Source organism: Pseudopipra pipra, chromosome 3 (assembly GCF_036250125.1).
Source record: "Pseudopipra pipra isolate bDixPip1 chromosome 3, bDixPip1.hap1, whole genome shotgun sequence".
NCBI classification, from domain to species: domain Eukaryota; kingdom Metazoa; phylum Chordata; class Aves; order Passeriformes; family Pipridae; genus Pseudopipra; species Pseudopipra pipra.
In genome coordinates, this window is record NC_087551.1 from 37,004,718 (window position 1) to 37,025,512 (window position 20,795).

Consider the following 20,795-nt stretch of genomic DNA (forward strand, 5'->3'; position numbering starts at 1 on the left):
AAAGTAATGTGATGACACGGAGTGAAACATTCTACCAAAAAAAAGTATGAAATGCTTATCTAATAGGCTGTATTTTGGAGTGAATACTCTGCTCTAAAGCAACTCTGTAGCTAAATAATTGATTTCATAAGAGGGATAACATGATAGATAGCAGGGAGTCAAACAAGGAATTGCTTAATAATGTCTCATTGTCTCCAGTGTAAGCTTATTTTTTTTAATTTCAGTTTCCCTGGCAACAGATTTCTGATGTCAGTTCACTTACTTAAATAACACTTAGTCCCTATCACTGTGCTTAATTCCTGTTTTTATATCTGGAACTGGAGTCAAAGGCTTTGACTTCCTGTAGCAGCTTAAGATACTATTCCACCATCTCATAATACCAGAAATATCACCAGATCACCTTGGCTCCCTGTTTATGTTAGTGACTTTCCAGTCATTTTACAAGCAACAACACTGCAAAGAACGTTCCCCCCCCTTTTTTTTTAAACACACTTAACTAGTTTATCCTGTTCAGCTCTCTGAATTTTTAGAAATAAGCCATACAGTTTATAAAAGAGCCCCAAAATATGGAAAAAGCTTACAGTCAGCAGAGAAATTCACTCTATTGTTTCCAGATCTCCACTAGAAAATAGTTGAAGAGGTTGCATGTCAAGCAAGCATGAAAACCACTAATTCATGAAGTATTTATCTCTCTACATTTTCTTTCCTTTTCAATCACCTTAGAAGTGCCTTCTCTATCACGTCTCTCAGGCTTACTGCTGTTAGCATGAGGTTTCCTCTGTAGACTCCATTGGGCAGAAAATCCTTATGTTTTATACTCAAATTGAACTAGCATCCAGAAAAGGTTATCAAGACTACCACAATGGTCACAGCATAAATGATAAGACAGATTCTGCCTCAGAGAGTTTATAAACATCAGTAAAAGTGAGAAAAGAGATTCCAACACATTTCTGCAGGTGGGAAAACTAAGCATATGATAAGATCACTCTGAAATTTTGATACCATAACATTAATGTATATGTAAGATCAAAGTAGCAAAGAATCCTAAATTTGACATGTGCTAACTTCTCAATGTTTGACTTGCCAAGTTAAATAATAATTTTTATAAAAGAGATACGTACAAACCTTGCGTCACACATTACTTAACCCTTTCCTACTTTGACAACGTGCATCAGAAAATATTATGCAAACTAAAATAAAGAGCATAACATAAATAACCTAGTATGTACATAGTGACATAGCATAAACCCCAGTCATTCAAATTCAAAGGATCACTTATCTACCACTGCTTTAAAACAATGGTAGAAGTGACTTAGTGAGCCCTCAAATCCAAAACCAAAAATGAAAGACAAGCAAACAGAAAGTTTAAAGAGGATGATGCGCTCATTGTAACACATAAACAGGAAAAGAACCAATTCATACCATTGCTGCCAAGTCCTCCCTTTCTTTCTTCATTTCTTCCCGCACTGCTTCTTTTTCATTAGCCCTCTCATTTAGCTGGGCAGCCAGCTCCCTTTCAAGACAATTCTTCTGCCGTTCCACCTCACTTTTCAGTTGCTCACAGTGGACTAGAGCCTAAAAAAACCCAACTATTTTCTTAAGTGGAAGAAAACGAAAATTTTTGAACAAATACAGTATTTATCTAATGCTGTCAGAGAAACCAATTTGCTAGAAGAAAGATAATATTTTTATTTTTTATGTAGTTATTATGATGTTTATACATACCCTATTGTGTTAACATCTAAAATAGGACTAAGAAAATGAAAACAGATGTATATGTTTGTATGTATATACATGTCCTACTGTACATACATACAAATCTAATTGCTTTTAAGAGTTATGGCAAAGACAGAAGCATTTTCCAAATAAGTAGCTGTTCTTCTAAAAACTATGATTATTTGCCTTGCATTTAAAATACCTGAGTGCACATCACTAGAATCAGCCTCCAATATTTGACTCCCTGCAAATACTGTGGTTACTGCCTAAGTGCATGACTTAGGAAAAAGATATGGAAAAATTAATGAAATGTATGCACTTTCACCTATCCTCCCCCTGAAGTGAATTACTGAGTGCAGAACACTAAGAAGAAACCTGAAAGCAGTAAGTAAATATAAATACAATTTTTAAAACGTTTTAAGTTTCAGGTTTGTAAAAAATTAATTCTACTAAAAACCTCATAAAAGCACTGCTCAATTTGAGGTGCTAAAACAACAGGTTATGGATGTGTTTTCTATCAAAAAAGAAGAAACATAAGTTGAAGAACACTCTCAAACCACTATCTTCTAAAAAAGCTAGGGGAAAAAATACATTTATCAATGTTTGCTGCCGTATTTCTGCCAAAGTGATAGAAGGAATGTTACGTCAGTTTAAATCAGAAATACCCTCCTCTCTTAAAAGTAAATCCAAGTATTCAAAGCACCCTAAAGGCAGCTTTGCTAGCCGACAAGTAAACTAGATCTCATTTCATTGTTTTGCTGATATTCAGGATATCCTGTTTCAAAGAAGCTAGAGTAACCTCCTTTTAGGAATCCTACTGTATTAAACTGTATTTTTCTTTTACTCGAAGCCAATCCCCTGCATTCAATTTTCATGGCATTGGGCTGTTCATGAGGGAAGCAAGTTAAGCCATAATTTTTTAAAGAATGCTCTAATGGTCTCCATTAGTTTTATGTCAATTCTGTGAGACTCTCCACAGGATCCCTTTTCATATCACCAGTCTACCTTGGTGAGGTACCATTGTTTTGACTACACAGTGAGCAATCAAACAATTACTCGTTTATGACATTTATGTTGAAAATACATTCCTGATTTTCCTTCAACTATGTAAAATCAACCTTAACAGACCTCCTCCTTGCCCTACACAACAGGCAAGAGGCCACAAACTACAGAGACAACCAAAAGACAAAAAGAAATGGTGGTTTTAAATGATAAGCACCAGAGGCTGGACTTCTGATCAACAAAGTGATGAAACCGAAATTGTAGGATTTGGAAGCTTAATGTGTTAACCCCTCACTTTTCTTATATGGACTGTTCTACTGGATTACATGCTAATTATCAACAAAAACAGTGCTGAAGAGTAGAATAGGACTGGGAAAAAAAAGACTGTAGTTACCAAAACATACCAGTACATGTAAAAATGCTAAATTAATGCATCATAAGTAAAAAATTTCTTCCTGTTCCTTCATATTAAAAAAGTTTTTAACTATCAAAAAAATCAGACTACTATTTTGACTTGTACACAAGCAGACAGCACTTCACAAGACCCTACACACACGTACACTTCTCTTGCAGCACTGGATGAATAATACCAATTTGATCAACAGAGCATTTATATCAATCTTGTATGCATTTAGTTCAAAAAAAACCCCAAAACAACACTCTCTCAATTCCATAGTAATTCACTAATAATACAGTAGATGTCACTACCTATCAAGAAAATAATTTAGGTCAATATAGACTGATTGTGTATAGAACTAGAGCTAACACAAGCATTAGATCAAAACTGGTTTTAAGATTATCATTTACATAACACCAAAAGCTTCCTGCAGGTAAAATTAGACAGGACTTCTCATCTTCAAAGAGCTCTGATAATTAATCCGTTCTTGCACTGCTCTTATCTGAGGCAAAAAAGAGTTGTTTGTAAGCATTTTAACTATTCTTTCCAGAGTATGTCAGACATACGATGCGAAAATTATCCTGTTACATGTTATGAATGCCTTTGAAAATTCTTTGAATTTGTATCACCTAGCTGTGAAGCTATATCAGAATTTAAAAACTCAACACTCCCTACAGTATTGACGAAAATTCAAGAACTCAAATACAGAGTTCATGTTACTGCTCAGAAACAGTCACACAGTGCAATTGTTTTAAATCTACTACATCATATCAACATATGACAAAGGTCTAACCCATACTTGTTCATCAGCATGAAAACTAACATTTGCAGTAAAACTGAACACTGAAAAGCTCTAATTTCTGGATTAATTTACCTTTATTTTTTCCAAATTGGCCTCTTCTGCCATTTGCACAGCATGTTCAACTTGCTTACAAGCATCAGATTCTCTTTGCTGCATCTCTTTCATGTTTTGTCGCAGTGAAACAAGTGCATCCATCAAGTCATCTCTTTCCCTGCATATAAAGAAAAACAAGATATTTCCTCTATATCTTATGAGAACAAAACCTAACACCATGCATATAAAATATAAAATATTAACAGATATAACACATAAGGATGGTGGTAAGTGAAGCAAGACTAAAACTCATGGGTTAAGAGTGAAAGACAACACATACTGCTAGCTTAGCAGATATTGAAAATATCACTTGCTTGATGACCTGTCCTTCACTTCAGAAGGATGGACCATTAGAGAAAATGCCAATAATGAGAGCAGGTCTCAAGTCATTAATGTACTGAAGTTGAGCGCATTCTGTTGGCATTACAAAATGGGGATCCCATACTAAAAAAAAAATAAATAAAAGCATGTTTCTGAAAAAGCAGATTGATGCAATATGGAATTACACTGTCATTAAAGGTAAAAAAGGGGAAAAATATTAAAAGAAAGGATTAGGTTCAACAAGTAATTCAGATCACTAAGTATATAAAATGAAAATCTGTATCCCTCTGCCACAAACTGGAACTAAACTAATCAATAAGCCACCTTGATTCTACATCTCCTACGAATTTTGTTAACAAAGAAACTAAGATCTATACTAAACAGTGAAGTAGAGTTGGTAAAACTGTAATACTTAACTTCACCTTTTCATTATTTTGTCATGTTAAAAACTTTTACATTAAGAGTTTTAACTATCTGTAGTTGAGGTGCAACTTGAGATTCTGGCTGAAAACTGTTGTGTTTGGGTTTTGTTTCTTTCTTTTCTTGACATTGTGTGAAACGGTAACATATTTTTCTGTATTTGTCAGAGAACTAACAGCCATATTTTGAAATTTAATTTCGACAAGAATTGGACACAGTTCTTTTGAAAATCCCTACTGAAATACCTTCGGTTTTAATAAACTGCATAACAAGCAGATGTAGCTTTTAGATTTTGTTAAACCTTGAATGAAATAATGGTTTAAGATAGATAAATAGGTTAGCTCAAATCTTTTCCTTTGAGCTGCCTTATAATACAAGAGGACAAGAATGTACTGATTTATAGTTTGTTCATACTTTCCAACATCTGTGACAAATAATTACTTTTCTTACAAATGTAGATTTTGAAAACTGACTTTTCAGCAACAGAACTTTTCCAGAAAATTCTTGGACTTGATATTAGAAAAAAATATATAAATCCTGGCAATAGCCATCAAATGCATAGGGATAATATCCACTTGACAGACTACACATACTATGGACTATGTCCCTTCAGTCTCCTTGCTTCTAACTGACCCACTATTCCATCTCCAGCAGGCTCATTCTAAAACTTCAGAAATCCTAAGAAGCTTCAGACATCTGACAACAAATCAATGGCTGTTTAACCAAGTTTGAGAAAGTCGCAGCGTCCTATCGTTATTACTAGCAAGTAGAGAGGAAGAATTTTTTTCAAGGTGGTTGACTAGCAGAATTCCCATGAAAAAAAAATTTAATGATGTTGGGGTTTCTGAATTTCATATATTCAGTCTGTATAGCTGTTTTTAAAAAAAATATTTAAATAAAAGCTAGAATTAAAAAAAGGTTGCAGCAAATAATTTCATTTATTTTTATTCAATAGAACTTCTCCCTGACTTATTGTCAGGGAGGAACTACTACACATGTTTTTGGTCGGAAACGCATCCTACCCCAAGCACCTGACCTACTGCTGATGTATCTGAAAAGTTCCCCAAATGCAAGGAGAACAAAGTGGAGTCAGAAAAAATTCCAACTACAGAAAGATAAGGAACTTTTGCAGGAAATAATCAATCAAAATACATGGACTTCCACAATATTTGTGCTGACAGACAGAAGGACTTTCCTGCACAAAAAGTGCAGGAAAAAGACTATAAATAGCCTCATTATCTGGATAGCTAGTCACTATCATAATTACATGATAGTGACTAGCATTCTTTCCCAGTTGAAATAAGTAGAAAAACTGAATTATCCATTTCAAAATGGTAGGGACCTAAACTCATTGATTTTAGCATTACGACTTCAGCTTGGGAGTGTATTGTTCCATAAATGTACACCTCTCTATGAATGCAACCAAATGTATTGAGACTGAAATGGTTTAATGTAAGCATCCATACTTTCAATGACAAAGTACATACCCCCCAAACCTACTTTGTTAGCCTTTCGATGGTCTGCACATGAACATTACAATGAGTCTGTGCAAGAACTGCCTCGTGTTGTGCACATTTCAGGCACATTCCACCAACCCGACTACAATTTGCAGCTGAAACAAGTGACTTCTGCTGTTTCAGCCTTCCTTCCAAATCTTTGCATGTCTTCTGAGATTCTGAAAGGTCTTTTCTAGAAAGAAGAAATAAAAAATATTATTTGTGAAATCAAACATTTCTACAAGTTATATTCACATCGAATATACTAAAAAGAACTGTAAGAATCTCTGTAATTATTTTCCACATTTCAGTAGGCTAAGAAAGACTTTAATAGCGAAATAACAGTTGAACTGCCCACTTAAAGTTATTAATAAAGAAAACAATATTATGTTAATTTGTTCCTTCCCCCTGTAGTATCAGAAAATAATTAGATAAAAAATCTGTGGGCTTAGATATTATCTGAACAGAGTATAAGACTCATTAGCAAGAAACACTACCAGCTGTATAAATATTTCAATACCCTAACAATTTTCTGTTGTTTTTATTAATAATATCACTAACTTCACATTTATTCTCTACTCCTTAGACAAGAATCCAGATCTATTCAGCACATTCATTCTGATCCAGTGATATACATGAACTTGAGGTCAAACAAATGTGCAGAAAAACAGGCCAAGTTTTTCGCTTGTCTCCAAAATTTTTACCAGGTGCTCTGACGAATTTTCTCCAGAATTTCCAAGCATGTGTCAGGCTGGGGAGATTGCAAGCAGTAGGAATACTAACATCAGGAAGTTCCAGACAAACGTACACTGTGCATATATAGATCACTTTGACAAACTGTGCAATGAATCCAAAGCTTTTGGTTTGTTATGCAGGCCATCTGGGCAGCACACACATAGAAGTCTGACACATTCTGGTTGCATCGGATTTACTGTGCACATGATATATACACTGCACGGATGCTTATTTCCATCTGGAAAATCTTCTGTGCACTTTTTCCAATTTTAGTAGCTGGTCTATTAAATATAATCCACTATAACCTGAATAGAATTTGCTCTGCATATATCCTTAGACAGTCATGGTACAACAGACCTATTGTTGGAAAGCCTTGGAAAGAAATCAGCAAGTCCTATGTAAATTCATGCTTGAAGTTAAAGGCAGTTATTATATTACTGAAAGTGATATAATTTCTCACTTCAAATAAAATTTAGCTTTCCAGAACTTACAGTTTGAAAGAGCATGCCTCTTAGGAGAAACAAATCAAGAGGCTGAATAATGAACTTGAGGAAATTTTCAGACTAATTTAGCCTCCAATAATTATTTCTGAGTATACATAACACTTTAAGCCAAGTGGGGAAAAAAATAAAAACAGCTGAAATTTAAGATCCTCATTTACATTCACTAACCAACTAGCTTTGCATGTTTCAGATTTCACCACTGCAGACAGTATTATTTGAACTTGTCTCCCTACCAATAACTCTTTTTACACAGACAGAAAAGCCTAGAGTTTTCAGATATATGAAACCACAATCTATTTAGGGAAAAGCATAAATAAACAGATTCAGCAGCAGTATCATCAATGTGGGTGTACAAGGGGAAGTTCAGTCCTGAAAACCGTATCTTAAAGTGGTTGCCCCTTCCTCTGATTTTTCATAATTTGCTACCTATTCAAACGTTGAATATTTTGAGGAGTACATGAGGACTTACTTTCAAATGTTTTTGTGTTTAAAGATATGCAAGTTACACAACTGGAAACACTGCCTGAAAACCTCAAAATTATATTTTCCTGCTCCAAAACCATTATATGGCCTAAAACTAGTTTGATGCTTAAGATCTCTAAAATTCGCAATATAAAATATTAGTAGAAAATTGGTAATTATGGAAGGCCTCACACATGATACAATATTAACTGTTCTTTTTTTCTTTGATTGGTGTACCTTAGCAGACATGATGTTTCTCTGAGGAAAGAGGGTAAAAAGGATAAAGACATCCTATATTGCTACTGTTACTATAAAGTAGCAGTACATTCAATTTTTTTGTTGCTACATTTATATTTGAGAAAACTTTCCATAAAACCAGCTTTCAGGGACACTGTCAGAAAACACAACATTCAGGCATTCAGGCATTCTTCTAGCTAAATTCAGATCAAGAGTGGTTCGTGCTGTTATGTAGTGGTAATTTATTAACAATCATTTTAAGGAAAAAGTAAATATTTCACTTTACCTTAGAGACTGTATTTGAGCATCAAGGATATTGACTTTTTCTTGATAAAGAAGTTTCAGATTCTCCTTTAGAAAAGATGGGAGAAAAGAAGAGTCTTTTGCTTTCTTCATAATAGCCTTTACAAATAAACCTAGACTTTAGCCACATTCATTGTTCTCCCCCGAGGAAATAAACTTGTTGAAATACTAGTGGCAGAGAAACCTAAATATTTCACACTTCTGAACGTCTACAAAATGAACAACCTTCTCATTTTCTTATTTCTTGCCAGAACCTCATATGGTAAACTGTTGCAGCTCCAACTGTAGCCCTCTACAATGATTTACACAAGTTGATGATCGTATCCTGAGTTTGCTTTTGTTTTCCCATAAGTTAGCAGATATTAAAGAGGAGTTCTGAAGAACTGGAAGTAGACAGGCTATTTATTTATAATACAGTGTATAATACAGCGAGTTACTTTTATTACCTGGTGAAGAACAAGGTATATGAATCAAGCACACTCATGTTAAATGCAGTGTTGATAACAAACCAGATAAAGCACTACAATTTTAGCTCACTATGACTCTCAGAAAGAAGTCACAATCAACACAATTCTCTTGCTTTAAATGTGGCAGATGAAGAAAAATGCAGTTACTGTAAAACTTAGCTTTCAAACAACTGCAGGCATTAGGGATCACTGAGAAGGCTTTCAGCTCTAAAATACTAGCACGAAAATAAGAAAACAGTATTTTTCAGTGAAAAAAATTAATAAATACATATAATTGAAGTATTGCAGTACCCTATACATTTCAGAGTGCACATATGCACACGGATAAAAAATCTCAAAACTTTTCAGTTAACCAAGCTTTTTTCCCCAAAGATAGCAATGCTACCCTACTGCTCCAGAGCAAAAGAAAAATTAATATCTTGCCAAACTAAAAATATAGGATAGAGACAACATTACCTCTAAATCACTAGGATACCTCTGTATGTCTAAAAGCAAAAAGCTTGTAATTCAGCTTAGGGAAAGCAGACTGCATGAAGCTACTTTTGTACCTCACTGAGCCTGTGCTGCTCCAGGAGCAGAACAACTCATCCCGAAAGAGCTTGTGTAGAGGGCTACATAAATTACATCAGCTAGTTCCCACCTGCTTGGGCATTGACTTACTGCTTGGGCATTGACTTACTGCTAAGAATCTCCAAAGTACAGTGGAGCCATCATCTTTAAACAAGACTTACCTGTGGAAAGTCAACATCTGCAGATACAACCTGCCATCTGTATCTAACTGCATAATATTAATTAGGGCATAATGAGAAGATGAGGTTTAAGAGCATAAAATTTGAGCTCAGATTAAGGTTCAGTCAACCAAAACTCCTCCTGTGTCTGTTACAAAATTAATCATCAGAACTGCAGCAACAAGAAAGGACTGAAAGTTTTTGCAAAGGTAGGACTCTGCAAAGAAAGTTTATACCAACCAGTTCTACAGGCCATTTTTCTATGCCTTCAGCAGCTGCTGTAACAAAAGCCTGATCTTTGTTACGTGCTGGTGATGAGGTGACAGGGTGATGCATGCTAAAGTCTTTACCACCTCCAGGCCAGGAGTTCTGAGTATCTGCCTAAAACAAAAATATTAACGCTTCAGTTATAATTATGTAGGCTGTTTTTTTAAACAAATGCTACTTATGCAAGTATTGAATCTTACAAATTTCAGTAGAATATAAGAACCAATAAACAAGTTAATTAGGTTAGCAACCTATGATAATGATGTTACCCAAGGAAATTCATGTTTGCAAATTCTCATTAAATTTTGACTAAAATTCAGTTCGCAGACAACCATTTGTATATCCTTCCATAAAAAGAATCAGGTCAGGTACCTGAGCACTGATTAAAAGGACAAAAAATAAAAACCTACCGAGGCATCTAGAAGAGTTTGTTCTTTCAATGTGTATTCTGCAGTTAAGAATTTCAGTTTCTGATGGAGTTCCTCATTTTCAAGTACAACTGCTTGTACTCGATCTTTCATCCCAGACAACTCCTCCTATAATATAAAGGGTCAGCATGTAAAAGGCTCCTTGAGACAGCTATCGACATTGGAATACATCTTGAGACCCAAAGTCTAGATTAACATTCTCAACTATTTTAACCCTTTTAGAGGAAGTAAGAATACTCAAATCATATATGGTATTTTTGCAGCTTGAATTCCCATGTAACTGCTTAAAAAAAAAAAAAAGCTTATTTGTATTTGTATTAGGACATAAAAATGCCCTAAATACCCTTAAACACCAGAGACTAAGACACATGGTAAGGGATCTACCGAATTGCATTTGGCTCAGTTTGGGTCATTACAACAAGCCATCTAAAGTCAAAGTTAAGTTGCTTTTAAAGCAGTTATTCATTTTTGGGGGATCAGGGTTTTAATAGGTCAAATACGTTGTCTGATACCTTGCAAAACTTCACTTCTGTTTCCAAATGGTTAATGTACTGTGATTGATCATTGATTATAGGAATGAGATCAGAAAGGGCTGGTGAGTCTCCAGGTACAGCTTCTGGGGGTTTCTGAAGGAAATAAAGAATAGTATGTGTTATTTTCCAGTTTTCCATTTATTGCAATAAGACGTTGTTTGCATAAAGAATACAATGTACACTTTTCTGGTATGGATTCAAAATGCACACAGAGCTGTTAATGGAATCCTCTCAGAGGAACAACAGGTACATTTCTAGCATTCATGATTCTGGATGAAAACAAATATCTTTATGCCAATCCCTACCTAGTTTGAAACTGATACAATCCTAACATCTGTGATCTCGGGCCAGAAACATATCTTTTTGTCCAAAAATATTCCATATTCTTAAATATAATTAAAAACTTGAAGATCATAGAACTCATTTTCAGGAACTCCTGAGGTATCTGGAACTATGACTGGGGAGAGAAATGGAGTATATCTAGAACCATTTGGAAAAACATTTAGAGAAGGAACTCCAAATTTGCAACATATTCCACCTGGCTCAGTGCATGTAAGTCCCATGTTCCATTAACTCAGAATTCACCTTGATTTAAAGTCTGTTAATATTAACTACTTCATAAATTTTAAAAGAAATGAACCACACTTGTTAAAGTATATATAATATAGCCCTGATAATACTTGTCACTCATCTTTCTGTTTCTCTGGCTTCTATTCATCCCTCCCTCTTCTCTGAAAGTGGAATGAACACCTTGCAGCTGACACCTCCAGCTGCCTCCCTGAAAAGATTACACCACAGCAGTGCTAGAAAACATTTTTATACAAATTATTTTTCACTGAAAAACAGTGCTAATGTTTAACCTGAGAAACATCAGTGTACTGTAAACAATACTGGTAAGAAATGGTTTCACTAAAAAGAAAATAACATGTAGTATATTTTCCCAGTATAAAGAGAGCATCTCTTTGTGACTTTTTTTTTAACCTTTTTTACAACGTAGTTGTTATAAATTGATTTGAAATTTATTTGGGATTTTTTAATTAATGTTCTGATAATGTAACATATTATAGGATAAAAGAACAATGGTCAGGGGAGGCATATATTTAAATTAGGTTGAACATTAAAATCAGAACTGAAAGACACATATGATCAGTATGAATTACCAAACATTTATGCCTGAGTCTCAGAAATCCTGTTCACATTTGTATACTTAATATTAAAAAGGATTTATAAAATATAAATGTTTAGCAGCTTTAAAAGCCAGCATTCTACACGGTGACAAAGTTTTGCCAACATCAAAAATAATTTGGCCCACCTTGTACTTTTCCCGAATGCCCCAAATTTCAAACATCTAATCCACAGAATTAGAGAAATTCTGCCACCCTGTAAACTGGCAAGAAACAACAGGAATCCATCACAGAAACTCCAGCTATAACAGCAGCTTCAGGAACAGCTAGGTTAACCAAAACTCAGCTTGCAGAACTACATTTGTTGTACAAAGCAACTGTGCTGGTCCTTGACCTCAGGTGGAAAAATGTAGAGCAAAAGGAAAATTTCCACCCAACTGTTTGGATGTAATCAACAAAAAGATGTACTCATTTGATGTCTACTGCAACTCTTATCAATGAGAAAGAAAAGAGAATTTTTTTAAGACAATGTAATTTATATGTATGAAGTGTGGTAAAGGTTACTAAACAGTATACTTTCTGTGAAATATTATAGTTAGCTACAGATCATGCAATCATACAGTATTCAGTAGTCATCAGGTATTTCAGTGTAACTCAAAGCAAAATGTTAAGGTTATTGATAATCTAAGTTTGCTTTCCTTGAACTGTGGGGAACTGGGTTCTTCTTATACAAGAAGCATTTCTGCAGTGTCCAGTAAATCACCAGAGAAGCTCTTATTTTATAAGGGTTTGCGATTTTTTTGGTGTGTGCACGCTTTTGCACTTTCACATTTTTTGAGCTTTACACTTCGCCTGTCTTCAGAACACTTTCACATCCTATCTAGCAAGCAGGTAGAGGACAGCTGCAAAGGAGAATAAGGATACCACTTCACAGAATGCCTCTTACTGGAAACTTCAAAAGGAAGAAATGAGACAATGCCCTACCAATACAGTATGTTCCCATTTTTTCCTCTGTTTATTCATCCATTCTTTAACCCACTCCCTGAAAGCACTAGCCCATGTTCCTTAAATAAAAGTATTCCGTTTTCTGAATTTTCCCCTCTACTAAAACTTCCCAATACAAGTAGAAAACTTCACCAGGCTAAATACAAACAGATACTGATTCACATCATGCCAAGGTCAACCAACCATCATTCCCTTGAGCTACAAAACACTAACTCTTTCCTATGCCATTATGAGGCAAAACACCTGTCAGGACAACCATACTAAACTCATGAATTTTAGAACATTCAGAGAAGTTAACTTTAAATCAAATTTCTCAGGGTCAAGACAGTAGAGCTAGGCTCTTTACACAGGCTGACAGCAACACAGCAGGAACACAGCCTTTAGATTATTCTGCTGTTACCTCAACTTTGACAGCAAAGAGCTGCTTGTCTTGCTTAGTATAAACCAACAGTAGCCAGTGAAGGCTGTCAAAAGATAAAACTGTAACATCTTTGAATTATTTTCCCTTAGAGATGCTATTAACTAGCAGTTGCTCTGTAACTAAATTGTGCACTCCGCATACTTCTGTGTAGTTCTGCTGCAAGAAAGCAGAACCTAGAAGCCCTTGTAAGGGTATAAACAAAATTACACAGAAAGCACTGCATTTCTTACATGAACACTTCTAATCCTTTAAAGAAAAAGCATAGTTACAGCATAAGAAGGCCGTTGAGAATCCTTGAGGTACAGTCAAAGGAAAACAGAGGCTGCTTTTACAGAAATTTTTCTATATTGTTTATCCCAACTGTTTCCAAAACAAAAAGGATGAATAACCCACACTGCATGATCAACAAAAAAGGAGAAAAGTCTAACCCTGTATTACAGATTCCTTTTTCTTTCACTGTGGTCATAAGCATACAAAGCTCTGGCCATAGCATCCTCAATCTCCTGTATTTAAGAACATAAAATCGATTCAATGCTTCTTTTTGTTCCTGTATGCTATAAAAGTGTTCTCAACATGCATGCCATTCATTCAAACAACACAAAGGAAACCAGAAGAAACATACACAGAATGATGACTTCCTTCTTGATGGAGAGACTTCACTTTCCATTCTCTCTTGATGTTGCAGCAAAATTTTAAGTTGATTAACTAGGAAGAGATAAAAAACCCCCCACCATTATAACAAAACATAATTACTTTTTTCAAATAAATTAGTTTAATTTCTAAAAATGATTAAATCATTTGCTTTCAGAGTAATCTTACCTGCATGACTGTGCTGCAGTTCCTGCCTGGCCGCATTCCCACAGTCATCATTTTCCCCATCCGCATCATCAGTGCCCTCGTCCACAGAGGACTGGTCAAATCCAATGTCATCCTCACCCTTTGCCAAGGCATATTTCAGTTGATGGATGCTTTCAGTAGCACGTTCTGAAAATAAAAAAAAAAGTAATCACATCATTAACCACAATAAGCAACATAAAAGAAAGTATTTACTGACTGATATTTTAATTGGAAAAAACATGAGAGAACTAAAAGCTTTCAGCATGTGTCTAGCTTGACTACTTGACCTAAACTCAGACATTGAAAGCAATTTCCTAATTCAAACAGCCAAAACAACTACTATATTTACAAAATACTTGCTAAATATTTACTAAATATTCAAAGAAGCAGCTATTAATAGCATCTTAGCCCCTCAACACATTAGGATTCTGCAGCAGCACAAATAATAATATACCTGACCCTAAAACATTTCCTAACATACACACTTTTTGTACTTTTCAATGAACCTAAAGCTCATGCTATATTTTATACAACATGGAGGAGTCAGAACCAGGAACAATATTTTTGCTTCCTAATGATGCCACCACACATTACAAAGCAATGTATCACACAACAAAACAAATACCTAAGTATATAAAATAATAATTCAGCAAACTGAGCCAACATAAAACAGTTACTTAATAAAGACTGATGACTTCTGAACAAGTGGGAAAAATAAATAACAACACTATTCTAGAAAAAAACCCCAAGACACACAACAGAAAACTTCTTTCCAGATAAATACAAATATTTTCAAGAACTGACTTACTGACAGTAGTGGTCTTTTCTAATGTTCAGTATATTTTTTTCTTATATTTCTTTTTTAAGAAATTTAATTTCCTTAAATTTCTTTTTTAAGCTGACTTCACAAAAAACCAAAAATTTGCCAATCATAAATGCCATATCCCTCTGATACAGCTTAACATTTCCAATGTGCCAGAAAACAAATTTGAGAGATCTGTAGCTGAGAGATGACAATCGAATTGGAAGTCACAAAATGCGGGCTTGGTTTTAGATAATGATATGTCTAGTTCACACCACAGGACCTCAGACAACTCACTTATTACTTCTTTCTTTCAACTGCCTGTGTAGTTGGAAGATGAGTATTTCATTTCACCTCCCTTTAAGCAATGTATTATACTAACTAGAAAAGACAGAGTAGTAACCTAAGTAGTATGGCTTCATGCAATGTTCAGCAAAGCAGGATCTGCTGTAGTACCAAGTGAACCAAGAAAATAACCTGTACATCAGTCACAGAGGGTACACACTTGGTGAGACAGTCCTCCAACAAAATTCACAGCCACTTTATCAGGAATACAGGAAAACATGTTTCTTTTACATTTCTCCTAAGTAATGTCACAGTCACGTACGACTACCAGTCAAAACTACACTAAATCAGAAAAGTTCCATTAATAGTTAACTGTTACTAATTTAAAACAAAACAAAACCCCACACTCTCAAAACCTCACTTGACTTTCAGAAACATAAAATCATAGCCATTTTCTTCATTTAGCCCTAAATTCTTTGGAGGGCTATTGTCCCCTAAGACTATCATATATGAAACATTTAGATATAAGTGCCCACAGAACAGGAATTTCACTCTTGTGAGCCAAGTTTATAAGGTAACATCTTCTACAGGAGCAACTGCTACAACTAGAAAAATGGTAACCTTTGCAACACACATCCTTAACTTATTTTTACATGCTTGTAATTTCTAAATTGATATGATGCATAAGTAACTGAAAATATATTTTTGTCATTGGCAAAAATGTTTAAACAAATAAGCACAGTTTATTTGTTATTCTATCTATTTGTTAGATAGAATTTAGAAGACATGCCTCAGAGTATAACATATGTTGCTGGTTACAAATATTAATAGCTCCTTTCTTCCAAAGGGAAAGGTAAATAGCAGTTCAAGTCAGAAAACAAAAGCTAGATATGTATTTCTGCCTTCACTTTATCTATCAAGTTCACATCATCCTGACTGAAGCTTGGAAATTGATTTTTTTGCCCACTCTAATGATTCTCTCCATTTTTTCGGTCTTCTTCTCTGCTTGGTTGTAACTTACCAACAGCTTATAAAATATAAATAACCCCCCAAAAGCATTATATTTAAGAACATGGTTCTCAGTCCAGTATGCTAACCATCACTCTCTTTTTAGCAATGCGAATTTTTAATAAAAACCTGACCCATTTTTGACCTATTAATCTTCTCTCAGCACTTATTTTTAAAGTCCAGTAATCTTGTGGCTGACATCATGTCTTTTGATTTTTGGGTACTCCATCCTTTAATAAATTTAATGCAAAAGAAGACATAAAAGGCACATTTCAAACAGTCATAATTTAGTGTAACAAACCCCCAACACAGTTCACAAGGCAATGACTCAAAAAAGAGGGGTTTAGGTCAAATATTTCTCTTTTGGCATATTTGTGCTATTCATCCTTTCTTAAGCATTCCAAGATGCTATGAGGGTGGGAGAGCTAATTGAGAAATGCCAGAAGTATCTCACTGATGCAATGGCTTAGATATTTAGCAAACGATGTTGCAACTAGTTGTTGCCAACAAATGTTCAATGTCATATTTTGTGTTATCTGATAGCAATAAAGTTCCTTCATTTCCCTATTCACTGTAGATGTCTGTCAGAGAACCTGAGTATCAATATTTGCTCCACAGCCACTGACAAACAACAATACAAATCAAACCAAAACTAAACAAACCCATATATATTGGTTTTTCCCAAACTTCTCTCTGTCTTTGTAATATCAAAGCTTTTGAACTCAAAGGTAGTACTTGATCCACAAAGATAACATAGATCTTCTTACACCATGTACTCTTCTCCCATAAAATATACAGGGCAGTCAGTAACAGTGAAACACATTAAAACCATTATCAGTGGGACACTGATGTCTATTTTTTTTTTTTTGACTACTCTTTCCTGCCTCTGGAATAATGTCACCACATTCTTGAAAGCTTCATCAAGTATTTGCTTAAATGTCTTAAAAGCTTGCCTATTTCCAAATCACAAATGTTGCTGCCATAAGCAAACCACTTGCCACTGAGAAACTGGGAGTTAGGAGTTCACGATGGTGTGGCTTCACATACAACAAAGAAGACTGGAACTGGATGTGTAAAAGGGAATAAGTACATTAAAGCACTTTTTTTTCCAAAGTAAGGGATGCATCATTGAGTGGAAAGGTTATGTTTGTTGTTTCTGCCAATGTAAAAACATTCTTTTCAAATATGAAAGAAATTGAAAAAACCTCTGTGGATGAAAACTACTGGACACCAAAGAACCTTTGCTTAAAGACAATATGATAATTTTTTAATTAATTTTTTAATTAATTTTTCTGTGCTCCCACAGTCAACTTAACTTTTTCATTTAGACTACCCCTGTAAAACTACGTTTTACAGAAATAGGACCTCAGTAAAAACATACTGCAGAAAACTGCTCACATGCAGTCCTACGATTCACATATCAAAATCAATCAGCATCTTTCTTTTCTACATCTTAACAAGACTCTACAAATGAAACCCAAACATGTATTCCTGTTCTATGATAAAACATCATTGATGTGCTATTTTCTATAGGAACAGCTGAGGATATAATAGAAATTGGACTCATGTGGGTCAAAACTTAAAAAAACCCACTTGTTTCTTTAAAACTCTTTGGTTTTCAGTGTTCAAAGGATCTGAGACAATTATGAAAAATGGCAAGCTAGCACCCAAATCTGAGGGATCAAACTCAATACATTAAAAAAAAAAACAAAACCCAATTGCTCCATAAAAATGCTATCAAGTTGTCAGATACCATATATGAATCCCAGGCAGTACGTGCCACAATGGACAGGCAGACAACTTATCTAACACCTTAGCAATATATAGATAGAAATATATTACTGCTTATTATTTCAGAGACAGAAGCAACCAGCAATCCTAATCCAAGATCAAGGCCTATTATTCCAGGTACAAAGATATTCCTACTCCTCAATTCATCTAAACTTGAATGCAACTCTGGACTAGATTAAGTTCAGTTAAGCATAATGCTTTAGACAAAACCAATAGAGCCATGACTGAAACATTAATTAATCTTCAAAAATAACATGACACATATTCTACATGATGAATAAAGATACTTCTCTGCCCTGAAAGAAGCATTGATAACTACGGTTATTTTCTGTACTCATTGTAACTACAAAATCTAAGTATTACGTCCTGAAAATATAATATAGGTATCCCTTTTTCATAGAAGTATCTTTGTATAAATATAAATGGCAGATTTTTTTTTAATATGGGAGTGTCAATCCTACTACTGAACAACATTTTTTTACATTGGAGGCACAGTAAAGATCCATTCAACTTGTCAAAAAAAAAAAAAAAGAAGACAGAAGATAAAGTCAGGAAACTCTGAAGTAAAATACAACATAAAGAGGTAGCTGTATCTCCAAAGTAGTAATCAGCTTGGGGGGGAAACAAAAATACTTTAAAAAAATAATTAAAATTAAAATCAATGTAAGAATAATTTGCCGCTGAAGTGAAAACAGAAAAAAACCAGAGAAGGCATTGAACCGGGTTAGCATTGCCTGAACAAGAGATGTTTTTTCAGACACTGCACAAGACTGCTTATAAAGAGTACTCCTTTAAATGAAAGCACCAAAGTTACCTCATTCATGAACTCGGAAATGCCATAGAAAATACTCTGGGAGCTAATGGAGAGTTTAGCAAAGGAACCAACCATCCAAAACAACAGAACTGCCTGAAAGACATGGAAAATAACTCCAGCTGGTAGAAGCATTAAGCAGCATAAATTAAAGAAAACAAACCACAACTGTATGAAAAAGTTGCCATAAGTCTGTCATCTAAAGCTGACAGTCCAGTTCTAGTAATGTTTACAGGAACATGAAGTTACTGGCTATAAATTCAATAAACAGCTTCGCCTTCTGATATCTCATGGTTCCCAATCAGAAAATGGTCTTAGAAAGTCAAAGAAGAAAGAATTACACCAATTCTTTAGGCCTTAAAAAAAATTATAAACTTATGTGAAACAGTTAACTGACAAAACAGACAATTAGACAAGTTAGTGAAAACACAAAGATTATGACCATTTAAAGAAAACTTTCCTGTGCAAAAAGTATATCAACTTTTACTTAGTTTCCATTGACAGTTAAAAAGCTAAAATTGTACATCATGTACCTCTTCTGAGATAGCACTTCAGCCAACTGCTGAAAAATACTGAAACAGTGAATTTGCTTGTGGTTTTTTTGGGTTTTTTTCCATCCTGGAATTTACTTATCATTCTGACATGCAGCTATTCTTCTTCATTGGCTGCCAAACACAGGTATGCTACCACGCTAGGTAACATACTATATGGCAGTTTTGAGACTAAAAGTATCCTATCAATTACTACCTGTGCTGTTAGGATATTACATGCAACAATGAGCAACCCCAGGCTGTTCATTAGCTAGGCCTCAAAAAGTCCCAAGATGCGTGTAATGCTCAGATATTTCAAAATAATGAATCCTTTTAATTTGGTTTCTTGGACTTCATTGTTGCTTTGCATTATACGAGAACTAGGTGGTTTTTCAACAGTTTTACCAAATTACCATCTTTAAGAGAAACGTGTTCTCTGGAAAGTGTTCCCTGGAGCTGCAGTATTCATTGTCATGAGTTTCTAAACCAGCACTTGCCTAAGATATAGAAATCCTCATGTGTGAAAGACTCCCAAGCATTTCCCAGTTCCTTCTGCCAGATTCTCCACCCTTAAATGAACATTTTATGTTCAGAAGAAGACTTAGAAACAACTACCTAATAAAAATAAAAAGCCTAAGCAAAAAACTTTGCAATTACAGATTACCATTTAGAGTGTAACTCTTGGCTGGTTCAGTGTCACAACTAACTTGGAGAGATGGTAACTGGGCCACATGCTCATTTTTCCTAAGATGACTTTGCCTTCACATCTCTCCTGCTTTATTTTTGGAGTCGCATAAAGCAGCCCCAACATAAAAGTTTATTTGTAGAAGTCCTATATTTTCATCAGTTCCTCTTACAGTTTGCATCTTCGTTCTCTGAAATTACATAGGATACCGCACTCAGTAACACAGTGGAATACAGAACATAATTTCCACAATTTTTAGGGCAGATTTACAAGATGACTGTACCTAAAAGGGGTGGTCTGCCCCTTCTCTTATACTGTCTCTGGCCCAACAGTGAATCAGTGCTCTTTACTGAAGAGGCAGAAAACTCAACATGAAAAATAAGTTAAATGTTCTCTATTCGAGGAACCAGACAAATGCTAGAAAAAAAGAAGTGGGCTCTACATGGTCTTCTCCATTTAATTCTGCTGGGAGAAAACTAGAAAGTAACAGAAAGGCATCACACCCTGCTCTTGGCAGTGGTGTAGTAGAAGGCCCATTGTACATTCACATTATGCCTGTAAATTTTTAGGTATTAATATGAATACT

General features: G+C 34.9%; 1 protein-coding gene across 8 annotated transcripts in view; it reads right to left on the bottom strand.

The window, feature by feature from the left end:
• Positions 1-20,795, bottom strand: part of SDCCAG8 (SHH signaling and ciliogenesis regulator SDCCAG8) — a 106,120-nt gene that overhangs the window by 82,695 nt on the left and 2,630 nt on the right. For all 8 annotated transcript variants that reach the window (XR_010429081.1, XM_064648680.1, XM_064648677.1 and 5 more), the window contains exons 2-10: positions 14,280-14,444; positions 14,083-14,165; positions 10,890-11,003; positions 10,360-10,485; positions 9,923-10,063; positions 8,471-8,535; positions 6,252-6,440; positions 3,990-4,128; positions 1,423-1,575 (exon numbers count right to left, since the gene is read on the bottom strand). Coding sequence is in view for 7 of the 8 variants with exons in the window: in XM_064648680.1 (XP_064504750.1) it covers positions 1,423-1,575; positions 3,990-4,128; positions 6,252-6,440; positions 8,471-8,535; positions 9,923-10,063; positions 10,360-10,485; positions 10,890-11,003; positions 14,083-14,165; positions 14,280-14,444 (1,175 nt within the window). In the remaining variant the exon portion in view is untranslated. The remainder of the gene's footprint in view (positions 1-1,422; positions 1,576-3,989; positions 4,129-6,251; positions 6,441-8,470; positions 8,536-9,922; positions 10,064-10,359; positions 10,486-10,889; positions 11,004-14,082; positions 14,166-14,279; positions 14,445-20,795) is intronic.